The 20009-nt window shown below is 48.3% G+C and overlaps 1 protein-coding gene and 2 long non-coding RNA genes across 11 annotated transcripts; 1 reads left to right on the top strand and 2 right to left on the bottom strand.

Moving 5' to 3' along the window:
- Nucleotides 1-3555: 3555 nt before the first annotated feature.
- Nucleotides 3556-6023, bottom strand: LOC310883826. The gene is made up of 2 exons (XR_014573883.1): nucleotides 5889-6023; nucleotides 3556-5803 (listed from the first exon to the last, which is right to left on the bottom strand). It is a non-coding gene; the product is annotated as an uncharacterized lncRNA (long non-coding RNA).
- A 199-nt stretch (nucleotides 6024-6222) lies between these two features.
- Nucleotides 6223-16621, top strand: LOC310883817 (delta-1-pyrroline-5-carboxylate synthase-like). Of its 9 annotated transcripts, none has more exons than XM_083804743.1 (7): nucleotides 6223-6405; nucleotides 7043-7193; nucleotides 9886-9983; nucleotides 10086-10230; nucleotides 13409-13482; nucleotides 13708-13807; nucleotides 15551-16621. In XM_083804743.1, the coding sequence occupies exons 1-7, from the start codon at nucleotides 6367-6369 to the stop codon at nucleotides 15631-15633; spliced, it is 690 nt and encodes a 229-aa protein (XP_083660869.1). In that variant the 5' UTR covers nucleotides 6223-6366; the 3' UTR covers nucleotides 15634-16621. The 9 variants fall into 9 exon arrangements, with proteins under 9 accessions (XP_083660869.1, XP_083660871.1, XP_083660874.1 ...); XM_083804745.1 differs by lacking the exon at nucleotides 15551-16621 and adding an exon at nucleotides 13926-14083 and having other exon boundaries at nucleotides 9886-9992; XM_083804748.1 differs by lacking the exon at nucleotides 15551-16621 and adding an exon at nucleotides 13926-14083 and having other exon boundaries at nucleotides 9886-9992; nucleotides 13753-13807.
- Nucleotides 16622-17992: 1371 nt separating this feature from the next.
- LOC310883829 lies at nucleotides 17993-19916 on the bottom strand. The gene is made up of 2 exons (XR_014573887.1): nucleotides 19796-19916; nucleotides 17993-19596 (listed from the first exon to the last, which is right to left on the bottom strand). It is a non-coding gene; the product is annotated as an uncharacterized lncRNA (long non-coding RNA).
- Between the last annotated feature and the right edge of the window lie 93 nt (nucleotides 19917-20009).

A 20009-nucleotide genomic window follows, 5' to 3' on the forward strand; every position in this document is an offset into this window, starting at 1 on the left:
AACTAATGGTATTGACAGCGTAGCAGGTAGTGAGGCAGAGGGTTGGAGAGAGAGGAAGAAAATCGTCTGGGGGAGTCAGGGCCAGGATGGAAAGGAGAGGAAGAGAGATGAAGGAATAGCAGGCAAGGAAAGACAGGCTTTGAAGTGTGGCCAGGCTGGCCATTTCAAATAGGAATATCCAGAGTGGAAGAAGGAGGAGAGAAGGAAAATGGGAAAGTACAGGCTGGAGACAGATAGAAGTGTTAAAAAGGGTTATTGAAGGTGTTAAAGGTGGGGTATGTAGTGTTTGACAGAGCTGTTTGAAGTTGAATGAGCAGGGAAAGAGGATGAAGGCATTATCTAAGTAACAGTCTAGAAGTTTTGGTATATTTGCTGTGGTGTTTGGTCAGTTTCCCAAGTATGGGGGGGGGGGGGGGCAGCCTGCTCCACCCCCCCTCTCCCCCCCCAAACCTTGGTATGTGAACCTAATACACTGGGGCAGCTAGATCATTACTGGCTTGTAAAGTATCAGGGATTAAATTAACTAATGAAACCCTAAAAGTGATGGGGGTAGAAGGGGCTGGGATAACAGCCCCACTTTTGGGGGATACCAGGCTGAGAGTAGGGGATAAAATGATTACTGGGCAATTACTGTATGTACCAAAGGCAGGGACTAACTTGTTGGGAAGGGATTTGATGATGAAATTGGGCATTCAAATAGCAAATTGTTAGACTGGAATAACAGTGTTATTAATGGAGTGCTCTCAGGCCCTGAGAGCAAAGATCTATTCACCTCTGACTGGAAAGACCCTGAAATGGGGGCGGAAGCAACAATACAGATGGACAGTTTTACCTCAGGGGTTTACAGGGCCACCAATTTATTTGGGCAAGTTCTAGAACAGATTTTGGAGCAATTACAACCTCCCGAGGAGGTATTACTGTTACAAATATGTAGATGATCATTTATTGTCAGGACAGGAGAAAAGAGTTGTGAAGGAAGCTACTGACAAGCTATTCGACAAGCTATTCGGCTTGGGAGTATTGAAAAAGAAATTACAATATGTAGAAGGAGAAGTCAGGTATTTAAGGCATCTAATGTCTGAGGGAAAACAAAGAATAAATCCAGAGAGGATTCAGGGAATTGTTGAAAATTAAGAAAGAATTAAAAAGTTTTGAGAGATTTTTTTTTTTTTAAGGAATCAGGCACCACGAAGTCTGAGGGAAAATGTATACTCCCTGATGGGAGAGAAATGCTGAATAAAGCACCAATGAGGCAAATATTAACTGTTTTACATCAAGAGAGTCACTGGGAGGTGCAAGCAATGTGTGATGTTGTGCTAAGAAAGTATGTCTGTGTAGGAGTATACACTGTAGCGAAGCAAATATGCAGAGGATGTACCGTATGTCAAAAGGTAAATAAAAAGGTCATCCGTAACCCATCTAGAGGGGGACGGGAGCCAGGGATTTGACCTTTCCAAAGCATACAGGTAGACTTTACCGAGTTACCTAAAGTAGGGAGACTAAAGTACTTGTTTGTCCTAGTTGACCGGATGGGTGTAAGCTTTCCCCTCGGTATCTGCCACTGCGAACACGGTGGCTAAGGTATCACCGGAGCAAATAGTCCCTAGATATGGGATAGTTGAAAACATTGATTCAGGTCACGGAAGTCATCTCGCTTCACGAGTACTGCAAGGGCTAATGCAGGCCTTAGAGATTGAATGGAATTTTCACACCCCCTGGCACCCCTCCTCTTCTGGGAAGGTAGAGCGAATGAACCAGACGTTAAAGAAGCAATTAACTAAATTAGTGTTAGAAGCCCAACTTCCTTGGGTAGAATGATTACCTTTAGCACTCCTCCAGGTTCAAACAGCACCAAGAAACGATATAGGAATTTCACCGTATGAGATGCTGTTCGGATTCCCCTATCTGGGCAGAAGGGATGAGATACCACAATTCGAAACAAGAGAAGTTTCCTAAGAACTGTATTCTGGGGTTGTCCTCTTCTTTGTCATCTCTCAGGACCCGTGGGTTGTTGGCTCAAACCCCACCTTTGGAATTCCCCATTCTCCACCATCAACCAGGAAATTGGGTCCTGATTCGGACCTGGAAAGAATCAAAACTCCGGCCTGAATGGGAAGGACTATTCCAAGTACTACTAACCACTGAAACAGCCGTAAGAACTGCACAAAAAGGCTGGACTCACTATACTCGAGTGAAGGCATCCGTCGACCCTAGTACCTGGGAAGCTGTTCCTACAGAAGACTTGTTGGAAGTTGAAATCGAAGAGAAAAATCTCGTAGTAGACTGTGAGCAGGATAAAAGCTTACAGTTGTAAACTAACCTTTTATTTTCACAGGTAACTAATGAGTGTGACTTGTGATTGAGAGAAAGGACTGGCCTATAGCGAATCAAAGTGCTCCCAAGGGGTTTTTGTTCTAGTAGTAGGGTACATATATCTTATTCTTTGTATTGGTAATTATTTGGAAACCTAAGGGTTAAAAATAATGACCGGGAAAAATCAACTATTAATTTTGTTTCTAGTGACTGTAGGCCTCAGAGAAGGGCTTGGTCAATTGGCAACTTGGAAAAGGCATGACCAGATAATAGTAAGATGGGATACCCCGTCAAAATAGGGGTGAATGTGACAGAGGGTTATGTACCACAATCTGTCATGTTTGATGCTTGTGAGGTGTTAGCTTGTGGAGATTTAAATGCCCAATGACAACTGAGCAGAGAGAACAAGTAACTGGGAGAGACCCAACAGCCAGATTGAGAACAGCTGTATGGAAACGATCCTCTATTGCCATCAGAGAAAGGGAGAAACTCAAGGAGAAATCAGGAGAGAAAACAGGAGGCTCTCTTTGAAATGTGGCAGTTCAAACATTTGAGATTGAAACAGGGTATGGGGATGTGAATGCCTGGATAGAATGGGTCAAATATGCTGTCCAGAGTCTCAACCGTAGCACTTGCTATGCTTGTGCCTCGGGACGACCGACTGCCCGGATAGTGCCCTTCCCATTGGGGTGGACCAGGGATTCCCAGGGGATGCGATGTATGATTGCATTGTACCAAGAAAAGACTGCCTGGGGAAATGAGGCCTGTAGGTCTCTCTCTTTGCTGTTCCCTTCCTTGCGTGATAGCAATATCAGGGTTCCCCCTGCATTCTCTACAGCTAAAGGTGACCATGCAGCTTGCCTCTCAGGGCAGGGTGTGAGCGCTACCCGGCATCTGGGAGAATTTGCCTTGTGCACGAGGACCTTGAATGCTACCAAGGACCTGATGGGAAACTGCTCAAGACTTGAGATCCCCAGGGCAGATCTGTGGTGGTACTGCGGAGGGAAGATCTTATGGTCCACCCTACCATCTAATTCGGGAGGCATTTTTGCACTTGTTCAATTAGCTATACCCTTCACCCTGGCATTTGAAAGACAAACATCACAAATACCCAGAAGAAGTAAAAGAGGCTTAGGAATATCATTTGATGATAGAGGGTACATAGATTCTCTTGGGGTGCCTAGAGGAGTTCCCGATGAACAGAAAGCCAGGCATCAAATTGCTGCAGGGTTTGAGTCGCTGTTCTGGTGGGTAACAATCAATAAGAGTATTTATTATAGTCAGCAGATATTCATAAATCATACAAGGGATGCGATAAGAGAAATCGCTGAACAACTAGATGCCACCAGCAAAATGGCTTGGGAAAACAGAATAGATTAGATATGTTGATCGCGGAGAAAGGAGGTGTGTGTGTGTGATACTGAGCAACCATTGTTGCACTTTTATACCCAACAATACTGCCCCAGATGGCACAGTAACTAGAGCGTTGCAAGGGCTTACCACCCTTGCCAGTGAATTGGCAGAATGATTAGGAACAGGCACTTCCATCACAGGATGTTCGGAATCTTGGTTTGGTAAATGGAAAGGGGTCCTAGCGTCCGTATCTGCATCCTTGATCGTAGTAGCAGGAGTTTTGACGACCCTTGGTTGTTGCATTATCCCCTGTGTAAAAGGACTAGTACAGTGGTTCACTGAAACTGCGCTATCGAAAGACATGACCGTGGAGCCACCACCTTACTCACGTAAGGTGATGATATTAGAGGGGATGGAAAGCAAAGAAGGTGAAGAAGAGGAAGAGATCTACCAAATTACACCGCAGAGAAAAGTTTTGCAAAAATCAACAATTTATAAAGAAGAAAAGGGGGGAATTGTGGGAATAAAAATGTTGTTTTTGCAGAGTTACGTTGTTTAGAGGGAAGGAATGCGGTGTTGAGATAGGCTCGCAGTGATAAGAAAGCTTAACGGACAACCTTGTAAAATGCAGACAACCGCACTCCTCAGAGCAGCTAGGTGAAAATCACGGTGTCAAGTCAGATCAGTGAAGAAACATTACCACTTCAAACAGTAAAAAAGTCAAAAGAAATTTGAAATTGAACAGGCCGGCAACTGAAGGCCACGTAGTGTCTGTGAAGCGTCGGATAGGTTGTGAACCCGGAATACCCAGTCAATGGGGAAACAGGGGAGGGTCCCGGTCGTCGAGAAAGAAAGTACATAAACCGTACTGTGTGACTAGTAGGCGCGCTCCTGCTTGTGGGACGCGTGCCATTGCGATCGCGAATAAATTACTACTTCACTGAGATCCTCGCCTGAGCCTAAGCTACTGGCTACGGAGTGTTTCTCACACTCCCTGCGCGTAATCCTGGCTACAATATACCGCGTTATCGAAGGTGCCTTTTAAACAACATTGATAGAAACTCAGGGGGCGATAGTACTGACCCTGGGTGTGGAACTATCCACGCAGGGAATAATCCACACTGCACCAAATATGGTAGCCACAGGAACGCTAATATACATAGCGCACGCCAGATGCAACGTGAGAATCCTGCAACTGGATGGCCTGTCCCAAATGGCGAGAGGTGGTACTGGCTACGTGGCAATAAAGCCAGGAAGGTGTTGCCCCTGGGATGGAAGGGAGCTTGCACCCTGGAGGCAATAATTCCAAACGTAACTATTATTGAAGACCCACAAAGCCAAAGCCCCCTTGAGACCACACGCAGGATTAAGCGGACTCCAGACAATTCTCTAGTAAAATTCTCTAGTATTTCACAGCTTTGCAAGGTGGTTTTTACCTTGGTTAGGGGTGGGTGAATTAGAAAAAGCAATTGTAAATATCTCCGCTATAACTGAAGAACTAGAAAATAAGTTTGCAAAAATAGGACTGTAGAATCAAATAGTATTCGATTCATTAATAACCTCATAAGGAGGAGCGTGCACTGTAATTAATGCTAGTTGCTGTATATATGTAGATCAAACGGGACGAATTTGACTGATATTTGGGGGGAAAAAAAAGTATACTGGGGGGGCGTGGGGGGGAAAGATCCTACATAGAGTAGCTCAAGATGACAGTTCCTGGGCATTTAGAAACATTTGGGAGAAACTAACCTCGTGGTTACCTGAACAGAATTGGCTCAAACCACTATTTGTTGGTATTGTAAAAATAATGGCATTGTACGCCTACCATCCCCCGTGACATCCGAAGAAGACTATTGCGCCTTAACGTTGGAGAAACTCAAGAGCGCGGTACGTGAAGAGGTGCAAAAACAACAGTAGGAGTAAGGAAAGGAGAGGAGGGAACTGTGAGAAACTAAGTTGTGTTTTTGCAGTAGAGAACTAATTTTCTGTATTCCGAGGTAGTTGTGCAGTCATAATGAGGAGAAACGCTACGTGGGTAAGCGGACAGTAGGCGGCCTCACTGTTCCGAAATAAGGCAGAAGCTTGAGGAAAAACAGGCTGAGCAGCATGGGAACGGTAAAACAAAGATCACAGGTTCCTGAAACATAAGAAAGGGGAAAAAAAAAAAAGGAAGTAAGAAGGGAGAAATTAAAGGGTTGAAAAAGAAGTAAAATTGTACATACATGGTATAGAGGAGCGTCGAGCAGCTTGTGAACCTGCAGTACTCGGCCAGTGAGGACACAGGGGAGGGGATCGGGCGTCGGGGAATAGGGAATAAAAGTTGATGCTGTGCTTACTGCAATGCGCTCCTGATCGGCAGGACGCCCGCCACTGCAACCGCGAATAAAATAGCCTCAGAGAAGATCGTGTGTCAAGAAAATTATTTGAGATGTTTCTCGCAGATATACTTGACGAGGGAGGACCAAGAACACCCCGCCCTTCTTTAAAAAAAAAATGAAATAAAAAAATAAAAAAAAGGCAGCACAGGGGCAGCCTCAGGGTCGCCTTCCCACAGGGAAGCGGCGCCGTGATTGGCTGGACCGTGAGGGCGGAAGTGGCGTCACGGCTAGCCTTAACTCAGGGCGGAAGCGCTCTGTGATTGGCTCGGAGGAACCCAGGGCGGAGGTGCCGTGCAGGGCTTGCCGGCGCTATGGGCAGAAGATGTCGGGCCGGGCCGCCGAGGCGCGGTGCCGCAACGAGGTTGGTGGTCGGTGCCGCCCCGGGCCGGGCCGGGCCGGGAGGGGACGAGGCGGCGGGCGGTTGGGGCGCCACGCGGTCGGCGGCTTCTGCGGAAACGGCCCTTGTGCGGGGCGGGGGCGGCGCCGCGCCGGAGCGGAGCGGAGCGGAGCGGGCGTGCGGCGGGGTCTGCACTGCGCGGGGCTTCGGAGGGCTGGGGGAGAGGGGGGCGAAGCGGCCCGGGGGGGGGGGGCGGGCGGGCGGGCGCAGAGAGTGCGGCGGGGGGGGGGGGGGGGGGGTTGTGTATGCTTGGCCGACTCCCCTGTGCGTCGGATGGACTGCTCCGTCCCGCGGCATGCTGGGAGCTGTAGTTCTGTGGTGCGCGGCCGGTCTTTCCCCGAGCCGGGGTCGGGGCCGGGGCCGGGGCCGGGCCGTGCGCGCCGGGAGGCGCAGGTTGCCGCTGGCTGCGAGCGCGGCTGCCGGCGGTGAGGCGAGCGAGAGCCTTCGGGGGCGCTTCCCCGGAGCGTCGGGCCGGGAGGGGTGGGGGCTGCGGCGGCCGGGCGCGGGTCCTCGCTGCGCTCGATCGTCGGGCTGCGCCTCGGAGGTTTTCCTCCCCCCGCGTGCTGACGGCCGGCTCTCTCCTTTCCCTGCGGCTCACCAGGGCAGAAGCAGCTCCCCGCCGCTGGGACCCCCGCGGGGTTTGTCGCCGAGCGAAGGTGGCGCGGCAGCTGAAGGGAGGAAAGCTGCAGCTGGCGTGCTGCAGTCGCAGGTTTCCCAGGAGAAAGAGCAGGCCGTCTGTCCCAGCTGTCCGGGTAAGTCGCAGCGACCTCCGGGTGAAATCCAGGCGTGAAGGGGATTTTGGTGGCTCTCTTACACAGCTAGTCCTACCAAAGATCGCATCGGTTACGAAAAGTAGTAGTAACCTTGTAGTTTGCGTGTTCTGTAACATCTGTAGCACAATAAACTGGCAGGTGAAGAAATGAGCGGGTACAAATACACGTGACTCTACAGCTGAGATTAAATAACGTGCAGGTTCTTCTGCGTTTTGTCTTTCAAAGCGCGTTGTTTGACTCGGTGATCCTTAACGATGATCCTCGGTGGTCCCTTTCAACTCAGGATATTCTACGATTCTGTTGTTGCCGAGCGCCTGAGCTTTTTGCTCACATTACTGAGGAAAGGAATGGCTGTGCTTCTTCCCCACCCCCCTCTCTTTTTCTTTTTTTCCTCTCCTCTTCTCCCTCGATGACGGGGACTCAAAATGTTTTTCTCAGATGTCCATGTGAAAATTTAAAAAAAAAAAAAAGAAGCTGATGGTGAACACTGACAGAATTGGGTGACACTTTCAAGGTAGAGGGCAAAGAACGTGGAAATTTCTAGTACGTTAGTGTTACTCTGTTAGCAAAACCGACGTACATGCCGCTTGCTGTTCCTAGTTTTTTGGTTTGGCCTGGTTTTCCTTTCAGAAGTCTCCCCGAAGGCCTTTGTGGACAAAACTTTGTCCCGCTTCAGCTTTAAGAATTATCCTAGAAATAATGAACAAGTGCTTGCAGGGCTTTCCGGAACGCTAGTTGTGGTCAGTCAAGAACGACTTGGGAGGCAATTCCTTTCGTGGAATTGCAGAGTGATCGAGAGATCAAGGCCAGCGTTGTGAAGAAATAGTGCCAGGTTATAGTCACAGGTGACTGCCTTCTGAAGGGAACAGAGGCTCCCATCTGCAGACCAGACCATCTTTACTGAGAGCTTTTCTACCAGCCTGGGGCTTGGATCAGGGACATTGCTAGCGAGCTTATGAGCTTAGTTCAAACTTCAGATTATTCCCTACTCCTGCTCTTTCACGTGGGTACCAACAAAGTTGCAGCAAGAAGTCTGTGTTCAATCAAAATAAATTTCAGGGCCCTGGGAAGATAGCTAAAGGATTCAGAAGCACGGGTTATCGTCTAGCATTTTGGGATATATTAAACACAGCGTAGCCAGCTGGTCAAAAGAGGTGATTCTCCCACTGTATTTAGCGTTGGCGAAGCCTCTCCTTCAATATTGTGTGCGATTCTGGGCTCTACAATATAAAAAGAACGTTAAGATCCCTGAAAGCGTACAGAGGAGGGCAACAAAGCCGGTAAAAGGATTGGAAGGCACGCCCTGTGTGGACGCTATGGTACTTCTGCTAGCTCCTCAGAATTGTATATAGTCATGAGTAACGCTCCTGGATTCTAAATACATAGTCTGTCCCTGCATATAAGCCGAACGCTATTCTGCAATCGTTTGCTTCTTCTGGCAGTGGATTCTGTCTTTCAGTGATTTATGGGTACTTTACATGTCCTGGATATTGCTTTCCAGATACCTGGAGCTTGCTAGCTTTTCTGTCTCCCAGACGTGTGGCTGATAGTGGTCTAGTCTTGTGAGCTGTGCTGCCGTGAAGTCTGTCACCTGTTGATGCTGAAGGTACTTTTCTAGAAAGAGGAAGGTGGTAGGTACAGTTTCACACCAGGACATCAACAAAATCACGTACTCTTTTTATCATCTCCAGACGTGTTTCCTTCGGTGGCTTCTGGACTTTGGTCCATATTGTGGGCCCCGAGAAGGAAGGAGGTTGGCTTTTCATAACCACAGTTTCTTCCAGCTGTTTCAGATGGATTTCGTGGTTGATTCTAGTTGAAATGACTGCCTCAGGAAAAAAAAAAAATAACAAAAATGATAGTCCAAACAACTTATAAGAAATACAAATAAAAAAACAAACGAAAACACCACTCCCATTTCCTCACAGCTTATTCATTTGCTGTGGTATCTTCTTTATGGAAAGAAGTGTCCTTTCCTTCCCAAGCTGTAAAGGAAGAGTTCAGGTACTCTTCACTTGTGCGCTTTAATCTGTGACGTGTTTGTTCGCATAGAACTTCTGGGAAGTTTGGCGGTAGAGTTTAGGGTTTACATGTTAGGTAAACAGAAGTATCGCTCAACTCAGGACATAGTTAAATAAAAGTACAATATTTATTTAATATGAATAAGTGTGTGTCTATAGTCTTGTGTCCTTTCTTTGCAGAACTCAATAGTTAGCCTTTATACATATTTCTAAGTTGCCCGGTTTATCAGTGTACAACACAGCATTCGGGAATATCATCTGAGATTTTAGGTGAAGAGGACGGTCCTTTGTTCAGTTGTGCACTCTTGTGTGTCAGCCCTGATTCTGAACCGTATAAAAGCTGGAAACTTCTTTCCGGTTTTCTCTCTAACCTCACTGAAGTGTGGGTACTTCCCAGCGTACGTGATGCTATTCAGCATGTGGATATTCTGTTTCCTCACACTAGCTACAATTCCGGTGAAGTTACACATCTTGAGCCTGCATGTTAGTGTTTCATCCTTTCGGTTCCACAAAAGGAGGGTTCAGTGGAAGTTTTGAATCCTGTAGAGTGGAATACAGGTTTTTAGCCTCAAAGGCTTTAGTTCTTTTTCCCTGGTGAGCTTTGGAACAGAAGATATGTAACATTAACAGTTTTTTATTATTCATTTCAGGACTCTTTGACAGCCCTCCAGGATCCGATGATGCAAAGCTCACTGACATATCCTACCCAGGAGACCAACAATCTGTGACATTTGGAACCAAATCCCAGGTGGGAAACGTAAGCGATCAAAGTGGAGCAAGAATTCGTGTTGAGCATGGGGATTCAAATAACAAGTGCATTTTCGGGAACTGGCTCTATCCTTCATCGCAGGTGAAAGCAGCTCTGCGGGCCCTCCAAGGAGGCACCTCTGCAGTGATTGCAAGTGGAACCCACCCAAAGATCTCGGGTCATGTCATCACAGATGTTGTGGAAGGGAAGAAAGTTGGAACTTTTTTTTCAGAGGTAAAACCTGCAGGTGAGTACGGAAGTAACATGTACATTGGGAGCTGTAGAGATTTCCTGGAAGTTTAGGGTCGAAATTTGGCTAGGCCTGCCTGTTCAACAAATGGGAAACTACGCTCTGCTTGACAAACGGCTTTTGAAAGGTAATTTTTAATGTTGGAATAGAACATCTTGAATCCTCTGCTCGGGTTCCTTCCAGCTGATGACTTGCTGCATCAGACTTGCATTCAAAGAACTAGGTAGAATTTGTATTGCTTTTAGTCTTAGAGGTTATCATCTATTATTGAAGATTTCAGGGTGAAAGCGTGCATATAGAATGTACGGCTGAACTAAGATAGTGTGTAGTTTGGGTTTTTGTCGTAAGTTCTTTTAATGACTCGGTCTTTTGTTACCGTATGTAGGAATGTTTTCCTGCCTCTGTGTTGCTGCGACAATGTAACAAGGGCCGCAGAAAGTCAGACCAAAGATCAGTGATCTTAGCAGAATGGAACGAGTATAGAGCGATACTTGTGACTTGCACTTTAAGACAAGCCAATGCCTTTGAGTATAAAAACGCTTAATGTGTTTCTTGTAAAAATCGGCCATATCCTTTGAACCCATGTAAACACTTAGCATCTGTGGGTCACAGCAGTCACGAGCCTTAACTAGGTATTCTGCGTAAACTCTGGAGCTAGCACTGTGGAGAACTGCTTCCTTTATTTTGTGTGTGTTTGTGGGCAGGAGGAGCGTTGAAGTTTGCTTCCTGCTAGCTTTTGATGCCCCCGCCTTCTGTATGGAAAGAGAACATGGGTGATCGATCTCTGTTCAACTTCTATGATATGAGACATCGTCTTTTCCCTCATCGTCTCTTTGTCACATGAAAAAGGTTTTTTCTTAGTCCTTTTCTACAGAAACTGTTCCGAAAGTTTGGCGATCCCTGTTTCTCTTGGCTGAAACTGTTTTTATTCTACTGTGACCTTTTTAAGATAGGCAAAAATAAAATTCTGTGTAGCATCCAAGATGCAAATGAACCCTCAGTTTATGAGATAGCAAGGCTAACTTTGAGTTTTGATTAGACTGGTGATGTTTCTTGTTGCCTTTCCTAGGCCTTTTCCAAAAGCTTAAACGTGTAAGTTGCTCTTCGATGCTGATGAGCATTGAGGTGATGTTTTCATAGGATTACGTGCTGTACCAAGGCCTGATTTCCCCTTTTGCCTCTGCATTTCTTCACGTTTATCTGCTTTGAATTGTACTTGCTATTTGGTTGCATAGCGGCTGCAAAGGAATCACAGGCTGGTTGAGGTCGGAAGGACCTCCAGAGGTCACCTAGTCCAACACCCCTGCTCAAGCAGAGCCACCCAGATCTGGTTTTCCAGGACCACGTCCAAACAGGTTTTGAAACCTCACAAAGACTGTGACTCCACGACCTCCCTGGGCAGCCTACGCTAGTGCTCAGTCACCCTCACAGCGAAAAAGTATTTACTGATGTTCAGGAAACCACAGAAGGGGAACATCCTGTGTTTCGGCCTGTGTCTGTTGCCTCCTTTTTTGTTCCTTGGGTACCAGTTAGAAAAGTCTGGCTTTGTCTTCCTTCCACCCTCCCTTCGTGTATTTACAGACATCGATGAGATCCCCTCCAAGCCTCCTCTTCTCCAGGCCGAACGGTCCCAGCTCTCCCAGCCTGTCCTCATAGGAAAGGTGCTTCAGTCCCTTACCATCCTCGTGGCCCTCCGTTGGACTCTTTGCAGTGTGTCCAGGTCTCTCTTGTACTGGGAGGCCCAGGCCCAGCACTCCAGGTGCGGCCTCACCGTTCCTGAGCAGAGGGGGAGGATCGCCTTTCTTGACCTGCTGGCAATACTTTGCCTAATGCCACCCAGGATACCCTCAGCTGCTTTTGCAGCAAAGGCACATTGCTGTTTCGTGTTCAAGTTGGTGTCCACCAGGAAACTTAGCTCCTTTTCCGAGAAGTTCCTTTCTGGGAAAAAGTGCGATATCAGCGCTTTTCACTTTGTCCTACTGCAATAAATTTGTATCAGCTATAAAGCTTTTCATCTTGTAACCCCACGTCTCAGACAATTACAAATATGGTGAACAGGAAAAGTAAAGGTGAAATCTTACTGCGACCCTTCCTCTACCATGGAACGTGGTTACTCCCATTCTTTCTTTTGTCTTCTGTCTTCCAAAACACACTTTAAATACTCAGGTAACTTTTTAAAATGAACTCTTATCTCCTCGCGTGTGTCACTCTTTTTCAAAGAACACGAAAATACGCTCTACTTTATAAAGTATGACCTCGCTTTAAAAAGGTGTTTTAACACTCCTTAATTAAGTCTTCTTAATCAAGTGTCCGCTAGTTCTTTTCTTAACTCCTGTTATTTTCCTTAACGTGGGAATTCCTGCTCTGGCAATTTCTGTAGGACGCTTCTGAAATAGAAGTCCGGGCCTATTAGTCACATTTCAAGTCATCTGTCCTACAGACAATTTCAAGAGAGTTAAAAATGAAAACGTAGCTTATCCGTGAGCTACTTGAGAACTCCTTAGTGAAATGCTGCGTGAGCCTTTTGACTTGTTACTTCTGCTTCTGTTTCAAAACTTGTTCTGTATCGTTTCAGTTTGAGACAGGTTCTTTGATATCCATGCCACAAAGAAAACCTTTCTTCTGTAAGAACCCTTCAGTGTGCACAGGGAGAGGCGTGGAGAGAGCAGCTATTCTGCAAGCTGTTACTCAGGCCGCTTTTGGCTTCCAGTGCTGTTTGTACATTCCCGTGTTGTTTTGCAATCTTTTCTCTTTTTGTTAGTTGTCTAACTAAACTTTTTCAAAGGATGCCTCCCTGTTTTCAGTTTTCTCCTACGCCCTGAGATTTAGCCGTCCTTCTATTCTTTTGCTCTTTGTCAAGTCTTTTTGATACAAGCTGTGTGCAGCTTTGATACAAGCTTGTTTGTCCCCTATGACCTGGATGATCTTGCTGAATCTCCGTGATGCCTTGAAAAGGGCTGTGCTCGGGGACCGTGGCAGCATTTTGGTATCTGATACAGATTTTCCTGTTCTGGCATACAGTGAATTTCTTTGATATGTCTATTAGGACCGTACCTGTTTTCCTGCTTTGAGTAAGGAGTTGGAAGATGAAAGGTTAGCGTTCGTTTCCTCCCACATGGGTTGTAACCTTTGTCTGCATGTCTTGTGGTTGTGTTTTGTTTGTTTGTTTTGGCAGGCCCTCCAGCAGAGCAGCAGGGTGAAAGGTCTCGAGCTGGTGGCAGAACCCTGGCAGCTCTGCAGCCTGAGCAGGTGAGAGAATGGTATGTGCTCACTCTTTAAGGTTGGGAACACGTGGCAAGTCTTAAAATACAGGTTTATAACACAAATGGGTCCTGGAAAAAATCAGCTGGCTCCAAGCATTCAGGGAGTCAAGACAGTGAGAAGATGTGTCAGCAGAAATGAGCTGAAGTGAGCCAGATGTCAAACACCACGGACTTCATATAAGAATGCAGTTCAGAAACTTTTCTCTTTCAGAGAGCAGAGATTGATTATTGTCTTGCTGACTTATTACCTGATCAGAGAGAAGAAATTCTCTTGGCAAACGAGAAGGACTTAGAAGAAGCTGAAAATAAAGGTAATATTATGGGTCCTTTCATGGTACTCCTGTTGTCATGAGCTTTTCTGGGCCTCAAAGGAAATGAGCAGAACTAGAGTATTCCGTCACCTGCAATTGGATATTATGGCTGTCACAGGTTAGTGAGCCCAGGACTTTGAGAGCTTGTCAGTGGAAACAGCTGCAGCTTCCATAATTACATGAGAGATGTCTTCATCAGAGAAGACAGAGAGGCCTTTGAAAACAGCAACCCACAGCATTGTTTAAAAAAAATAAAAATCTAAATAAATAAATAAATAGCGTTTTCTTTTGCCAAAGGAGGCTCGCTTTAGAAATTGAATATAGCAAGTATCTTCCCTGTTATCGTCATGTATGAAATAGCATGAGTATCTCCTGGGCTGGTTAACGTAATGTTTGGCCCCTGTGGGGAAGGTTGTTACTTAAAAATGATGCTTTCCAGAACGAACCATATTACCTTCTGACCGAGGAAAGTACAGTTCAGGCAGCATAGACTAAATCCGTTCTTTTGTGTTCGAGTGGTGCATCGAGAAGCTGGTCTTGGGTTAGAAAATGTGTGAAACTGGCACGTCACAAACTGTAATGCAGAGAGATCTTTGATAACAAAAGCGTATTTCTGTTGGTGAGTTACTGGAAGGCTGCAAGAAGTCTTGCCTCAAAAGACTCTTCTGAAATGAATTCTGTTGCCATCCCAGTTTTTTTTTTTCTACGGGCACATTCTTGGGACTTGCTTCTGCAATGTCGAGAGTTATGCAGGGTTGGTTTTTGATACCCAGCGTAGAGAAGGAGTTAGCTTACATTCAGGTGCTGCGGTTTCTGCACGTGTCTTATAACGTAGGTTCCCTGCTTAACTTGCAATTTATGAGGTTCCTACCAATGAGCACTTTCCTGTCCATGCCGAACGCAGCTGAGTTGCAGGCTACCATTAAACATCAAATGTTTAATATAGATTGTTAATAGCAAATCGCAACTGTTAAGAATATATGCTAAAAAAAATTAGCACAGAAAGTAGAAGCTCTAGGCTGTGAGTGGTCTGTCCCATACTGATACTGCATGTTTGCACTGAGGCAGAATGATTGCTTTCACTCGCTTGTGGAGCGATGAGTCTAGGCTCTCACTGCTAGTATTTTTAGCAAGACGGATTGAGCATTTCTCTAACATATGAGCAAGTGTTTGAGGAGCAAGTGATGGGTATGGGCACTCAGAAAGAGACTGCCAAAGGGCAGCTTCCTATTTTATAACTGAATTTTGTGAGCGTTGGTCCTCGTTTCATACTGAAGGGGAGTATGCTCTAGTGAAGGGAGTATGTTCACGTGAAAGGAAAAGGCACTAGTCTCCCTCGTCTGCCATTATTACTTCCTTGCTGCTAGCTTCCTTGCTGCTAGCTTTCTTCATAGAAAGCCAGTATGTTTCCTCGTCACATTCTAGTCTGCCTTCCTAGACTTCAGCCTTTGCCTCCTGGGTCTCTTGCCTTGCATAGACAATCTCTCCCCTTCTCCTCTTCTTCTTCATCTCATTTGTAAACCTTTTATCAGGCTGATTCTTACTGGCTTCCCACCCCCACCCCCCAACCTTTTTCTATTTTTTCCCTTTTTTCTATTCTTTTTTTACAGACTTAGGATGGCTTGTCCTGTTAGTTACTTTTCTTCCTGCCAGCCCCCAGCCTCAAGTTCTCCGATGCGACTTCAGAGGATCATCTTTGATACCTCCGCATCTGAATAATACGGTTTCTGTCCCATGCTGTAGCTGACGGCAGGACGGACTCTGAGTGCAGAGGAGAGGTTGCTTCCTCCGTAGTTTCCTATTGCGTCTCATACTGGTTTGGGTAAGCAATTTCAGAGGAAATTTGACTTCTCCGTGGAGCAGTGTGTGCCTGACAGCTAGCTGGAGACAGCACACACGGCATTGAGTCAGTGCTCCGAGTGCAGTCCTGAGTCGCAGTAAAGGTAAAACAATTGCAGACTGACAGTTTAGCTTCTAAGGAGCATATACAAATAGCACGTTTGCCTCTGATGCTTAAAAGGCGAGGTTCCGAGATCGTATTTCACGGACTGCTTCCTATAGAGTTCAAGAAATGCAATCGTTCTGAAGCACAGCCGCGCTTTAAGGAAACAAACTGCCTTTAGACCCATTACGTGGGAGGGAACCGGAGGCGTAAGTGACGTCAGGGCGTGCCCTCACCGAGGGCCAAAACGGCTCCGTGATTGGCTGGACCGTGAGGGCGGATGCGGTGTCCGAGCGAGCCGTCATTGAGGGCAGGAGCATTCCATGATTGGCTGGGAACCCAGGACGGAAGTGGCGTCACGGCTAGCCTTCACTCAAGGCGGAAACGCTCCGTGATTGGCTCGGAGGAACCCAGGGCGGAGGTGCCGTGCAGGGCTTGCCGGCACTGTGGGCGGCAGCGGCCGGGTCGGGGCGCCGAGGCGCGCTGCCGCAACGAAGTTGGTGGTCGGTGCCGCCCCGGGCACGGAGTAGCGTGCACCCCGAGCACACGGCGCTTGCCAGCTTTACGGGAGCAGGTTATGTAGCGGGGCTACATAACACAGAACAGCTTCAGCTGTCGGGGGAGGGGAAGGCGACGGGGTCTGGCCGCGATGCCGGGGCAGCGGGAGCCTCTCCGGCTGCCGAGCTTCAACCTGCCGCACGGCTCAGCGCCGCGCAGCCGTTTCCTCGCTGCCTCAGTCCCCCCCCTCCGGGAAAGGCGAGAGAATAGGGGGTGGGGTGGGGTGGGTAAAGCGTGCGGGTTGAGATAAAGACAGTTTAATAGGACAGCAAATTAAGAGAAAGTAACGACAACAACGTGTACGCACACGCAAAGCTACCGCCGCACGCTGCAAGTGCTCACCGCACGCGTGTCCGTTTGCCCGGCCGGTTCCCGAGCAGCAGCCGCCCCCCGGCCGTCCTTCCCGGTTCCGGACACCCCTTCGCGGCCAGCTCGGGTCGCCGTCCCGGTCGCGTCTCCTCCCGGCTCCCGGAGCAGACAAAGCGTCTCCCCTCCGGCTCGAGCGCGCTCAGCGCTCGCAGCCCCTCCTCGTGCGGCGGCTCCGCTCCCCCGGTCGCCGCGCCGGGCCGAGCCCCGCGGCCCCGTGCCTCGCTCCGGAGGCGTCCGCAGGCGCTGAACGGAGGGTCGGAGGACCCCCGCCGGCGGCAGCCTTCTGCCGGGCCTTCCTTGCCGGCGAGAGCCCCCCGGCCCGGCCCGGCCCGGCTGGCCGCGCGCAGGTCCCGCGGCGCTGCTCGGTGCCGCCGGGGCGGGCGGCTCGGGGCCCCGGCCAATGAGGCGGCGGCGCGGCTCCGGGGAGATGGGCGGGGCATGCAAATCACGCCGGAGGGGAGGGGAGGGAGGGCGGGCGAAGGGGCGGGGCGAACGCTCAGAGGAGGCCGAGCTGCGCCAATCAGCGCGGAGCGGAGGTCGGGCGCAGGGGCTCGGAGGGCGGGGCAGGCGGCCGGCGAGCCGCGGGGAGGGAGAGGCGGTGCCGGGGGCGGGGCATGCAAATTCAGCGCGGGGCCGAGCGAATCGGGCGCGCGGGGGCCCGAAGGGGCCACTGGGAGGCCCCGGCGACGCGGCGGCGGGGCGCTCGGGGGTCGCGGCTGCGACCGGAGCGCCCGAGAGTGGGCGAGGGCGGCGGGTTGAGCCCCGGGAGGGTGGGGACGAGCGGTGGAGCAGCGGCCGTGAGGTGGGGGTGGTGGGCGCGGGAGGGGGTGTGTGTGTGTGAGCGTGAGTGTCCGTTTGTTGCACTTTAATGCCCAGCACTAGTGGTTTGGAGGGTGGCGCTGTGTAAGTGGAGCGAATTGGCAGAGTAATTAGGAGCCGGCTGCTGCTTCGCGGGATGTTCGGAATTTTGGTTTGGTAAATGGAAAGGGGTCCTGGCGTGCGTATCTGCATCCTTGATCGTAGTAGCAGGAGTTTTGACGACCCTTGGTTGTTGCATTATCCCCTGTGTAAAAGGACTAGTACAGTGGTTCACTGAAACTGCGCTATCGAAAGACATGACCGTGGAGCCACCACCTTACTCACGTAAGGTGATGATATTAGAGGGGATGGAAAGCAAAGAAGGTGAAGAAGAGGAAGAGATCTACCAAATTACACCGCAGAGAAAAGTTTTGCAAAAATCAACAATTTATACATTTTATACAAATCAACAATTTATAAAGAAGAAAAGGGGGGAATTGTGGGAATAAAAATGTTGCTTTTGCAGAGTTACGTTGTTTAGAGGGAAGGAATGCAGTGTTGAGGCTCGCAGTGATAAGAAAGCTTAACGGACAACCTTGTAAAATGCAGACAACCGGACTCCTCAGAGCAGCTAGATGAAAATCACGGTGTCAAGTCAGATCAGTGAAGAAACATTACCACTTCAAACAGTAAAAAAGTCAAAAGAAATTTGAAATTGAACAGGCCGGCAACTGAAGGCCACGTAGTGTCTGTGAAGCGTCGGATAGGTTGTGAACCCGGAATACCCAGTCAATGGGGAAACAGGGGAGGGTCCCGGTCGTCGAGAAAGAAAGTACATAAACCGTACTGTGTGACTAGTAGGCGCGCTCCTGCTTGTGGGACGCGTGCCATTGCGATCGCGAATAAATTACTACTTCACTGAGACCCTCGCCTGAGCCTAAGCTACTGGCTACGGAGTGTTTCTCACACTCCCTGCGCGTAATCCTGGCTACAATATACCGCGTTATCGAAGGTGCCTTTTAAACAACATTGATAGAAACTCAGGGGGCGATAGTACTGACCCTGGGTGTGGAACTATCCACGCAGGGAATAATCCACACTGCACCAAATATGGTAGCCACAGGAACGCTAATATACATAGCGCACGCCAGATGCAACGTGAGAATCCTGCAACTGGATGGCCTGTCCCAAATGGCGAGAGGTGGTACTGGCTACGTGGCAATAAAGCCAGGAAGGTGTTGCCCCTGGGATGGAAGGGAGCTTGCACCCTGGAGGCAATAATTCCAAACGTAACTATTATTGAAGACCCACAAAGCCAAAGGCCCCTTGAGACCACACGCAGGATTAAGCGGACTCCAGACAATTCTCTAGTAAAATTCTCTAGTATTTCACAGCTTTGCAAGGTGGTTTTTACCTTGGTTAGGGGTGGGTGAATTAGAAAAAGCAATTGTAAATATCTCCGCTATAACTGAAGAACTAGAAAATAAGTTTGATAAGTTTGCAAAAATAGGACTGTAGAATCGAATAGTATTCGATTCATTAATAACCTCATAAGGAGGAGCGTGCACTGTAATTAATGCTAGTTGCTGTATAGATGTAGATCAAATGGGACGGATTTGACTGATATTTGGGGGGAAAAAAGTATACTGGGGGGGCGTGGGGAGGAAAGATCCTACATAGAGTAGCTCAAGATGACAGTTCCTGGGCATTTAGAAACATTTGGGAGAAACTAACCTCGTGGTTACCTGAACAGAATTGGCTCAAACCACTATTTGTTGGTATTGTAGAAATAATGGCATTGTACGCCTACCATCCCCCGTGACATCCGAAGAAGACTATTGCGCCTTAACGTTGGAGAAACTCAAGAGCGCGGTACGTGAAGAGGTGCAAAAACAACAGTAGGAGTAAGGAAAGGAGAGGAGGGAACTGTGAGAAACTAAGTTGTGTTTTTGCAGTAGAGAGCTAATTTTCTGTATTCCGAGGTAGCTGTGCAGTCATAATAAGGAGAAACGCTATGTGGGTAAGCGGACAGTAGGCGGCCTCACTGTTCCGAAATAAGGCAGAAGCTTGAGGAAAAACAGGTTGAGCAGCGTGGGAACGGTAAAACAAAGATCACAGGTTCCTGAAACATAAGAAAGGGAAAAAAAAAAAAAGGAAATAAGAAGGGAGCAATTAAAGGGTTGAAAAAGAAGTAAAATTGTACATACATGGTATAGAGGAGCGTCGAGTAGCTTGTGAACCTGTAGTACTCGGCCAATGAGGACACAGGGGAGGGGATCGGGCGTCGGGGAATAGGGAATAAAAGTTGATGCTGTGCTTACTGCAATGCGCTCCTGATCGGCAGGACGCCCGCCACTGCAACCGCGAATAAAATAGCCTCAGAGAAGATCGTGTGTCAAGAAAATTATTTGAGACGTTTCTCGCAGATATACTTGACGAGGGAGGACCAAGAACACCCGCGCCTTCTTTAAAAATAAATAAATAAATAAATAAATAAAAGGCAGCACAGGGGCAGCCTCAGGGTCGCCTTCCCAC

The sequence above is a fragment of the Anser anser genome (genome assembly GCF_964211835.1).
Source record: "Anser anser genome assembly, chromosome: 19".
NCBI lineage: Eukaryota > Metazoa > Chordata > Aves > Anseriformes > Anatidae > Anser > Anser anser.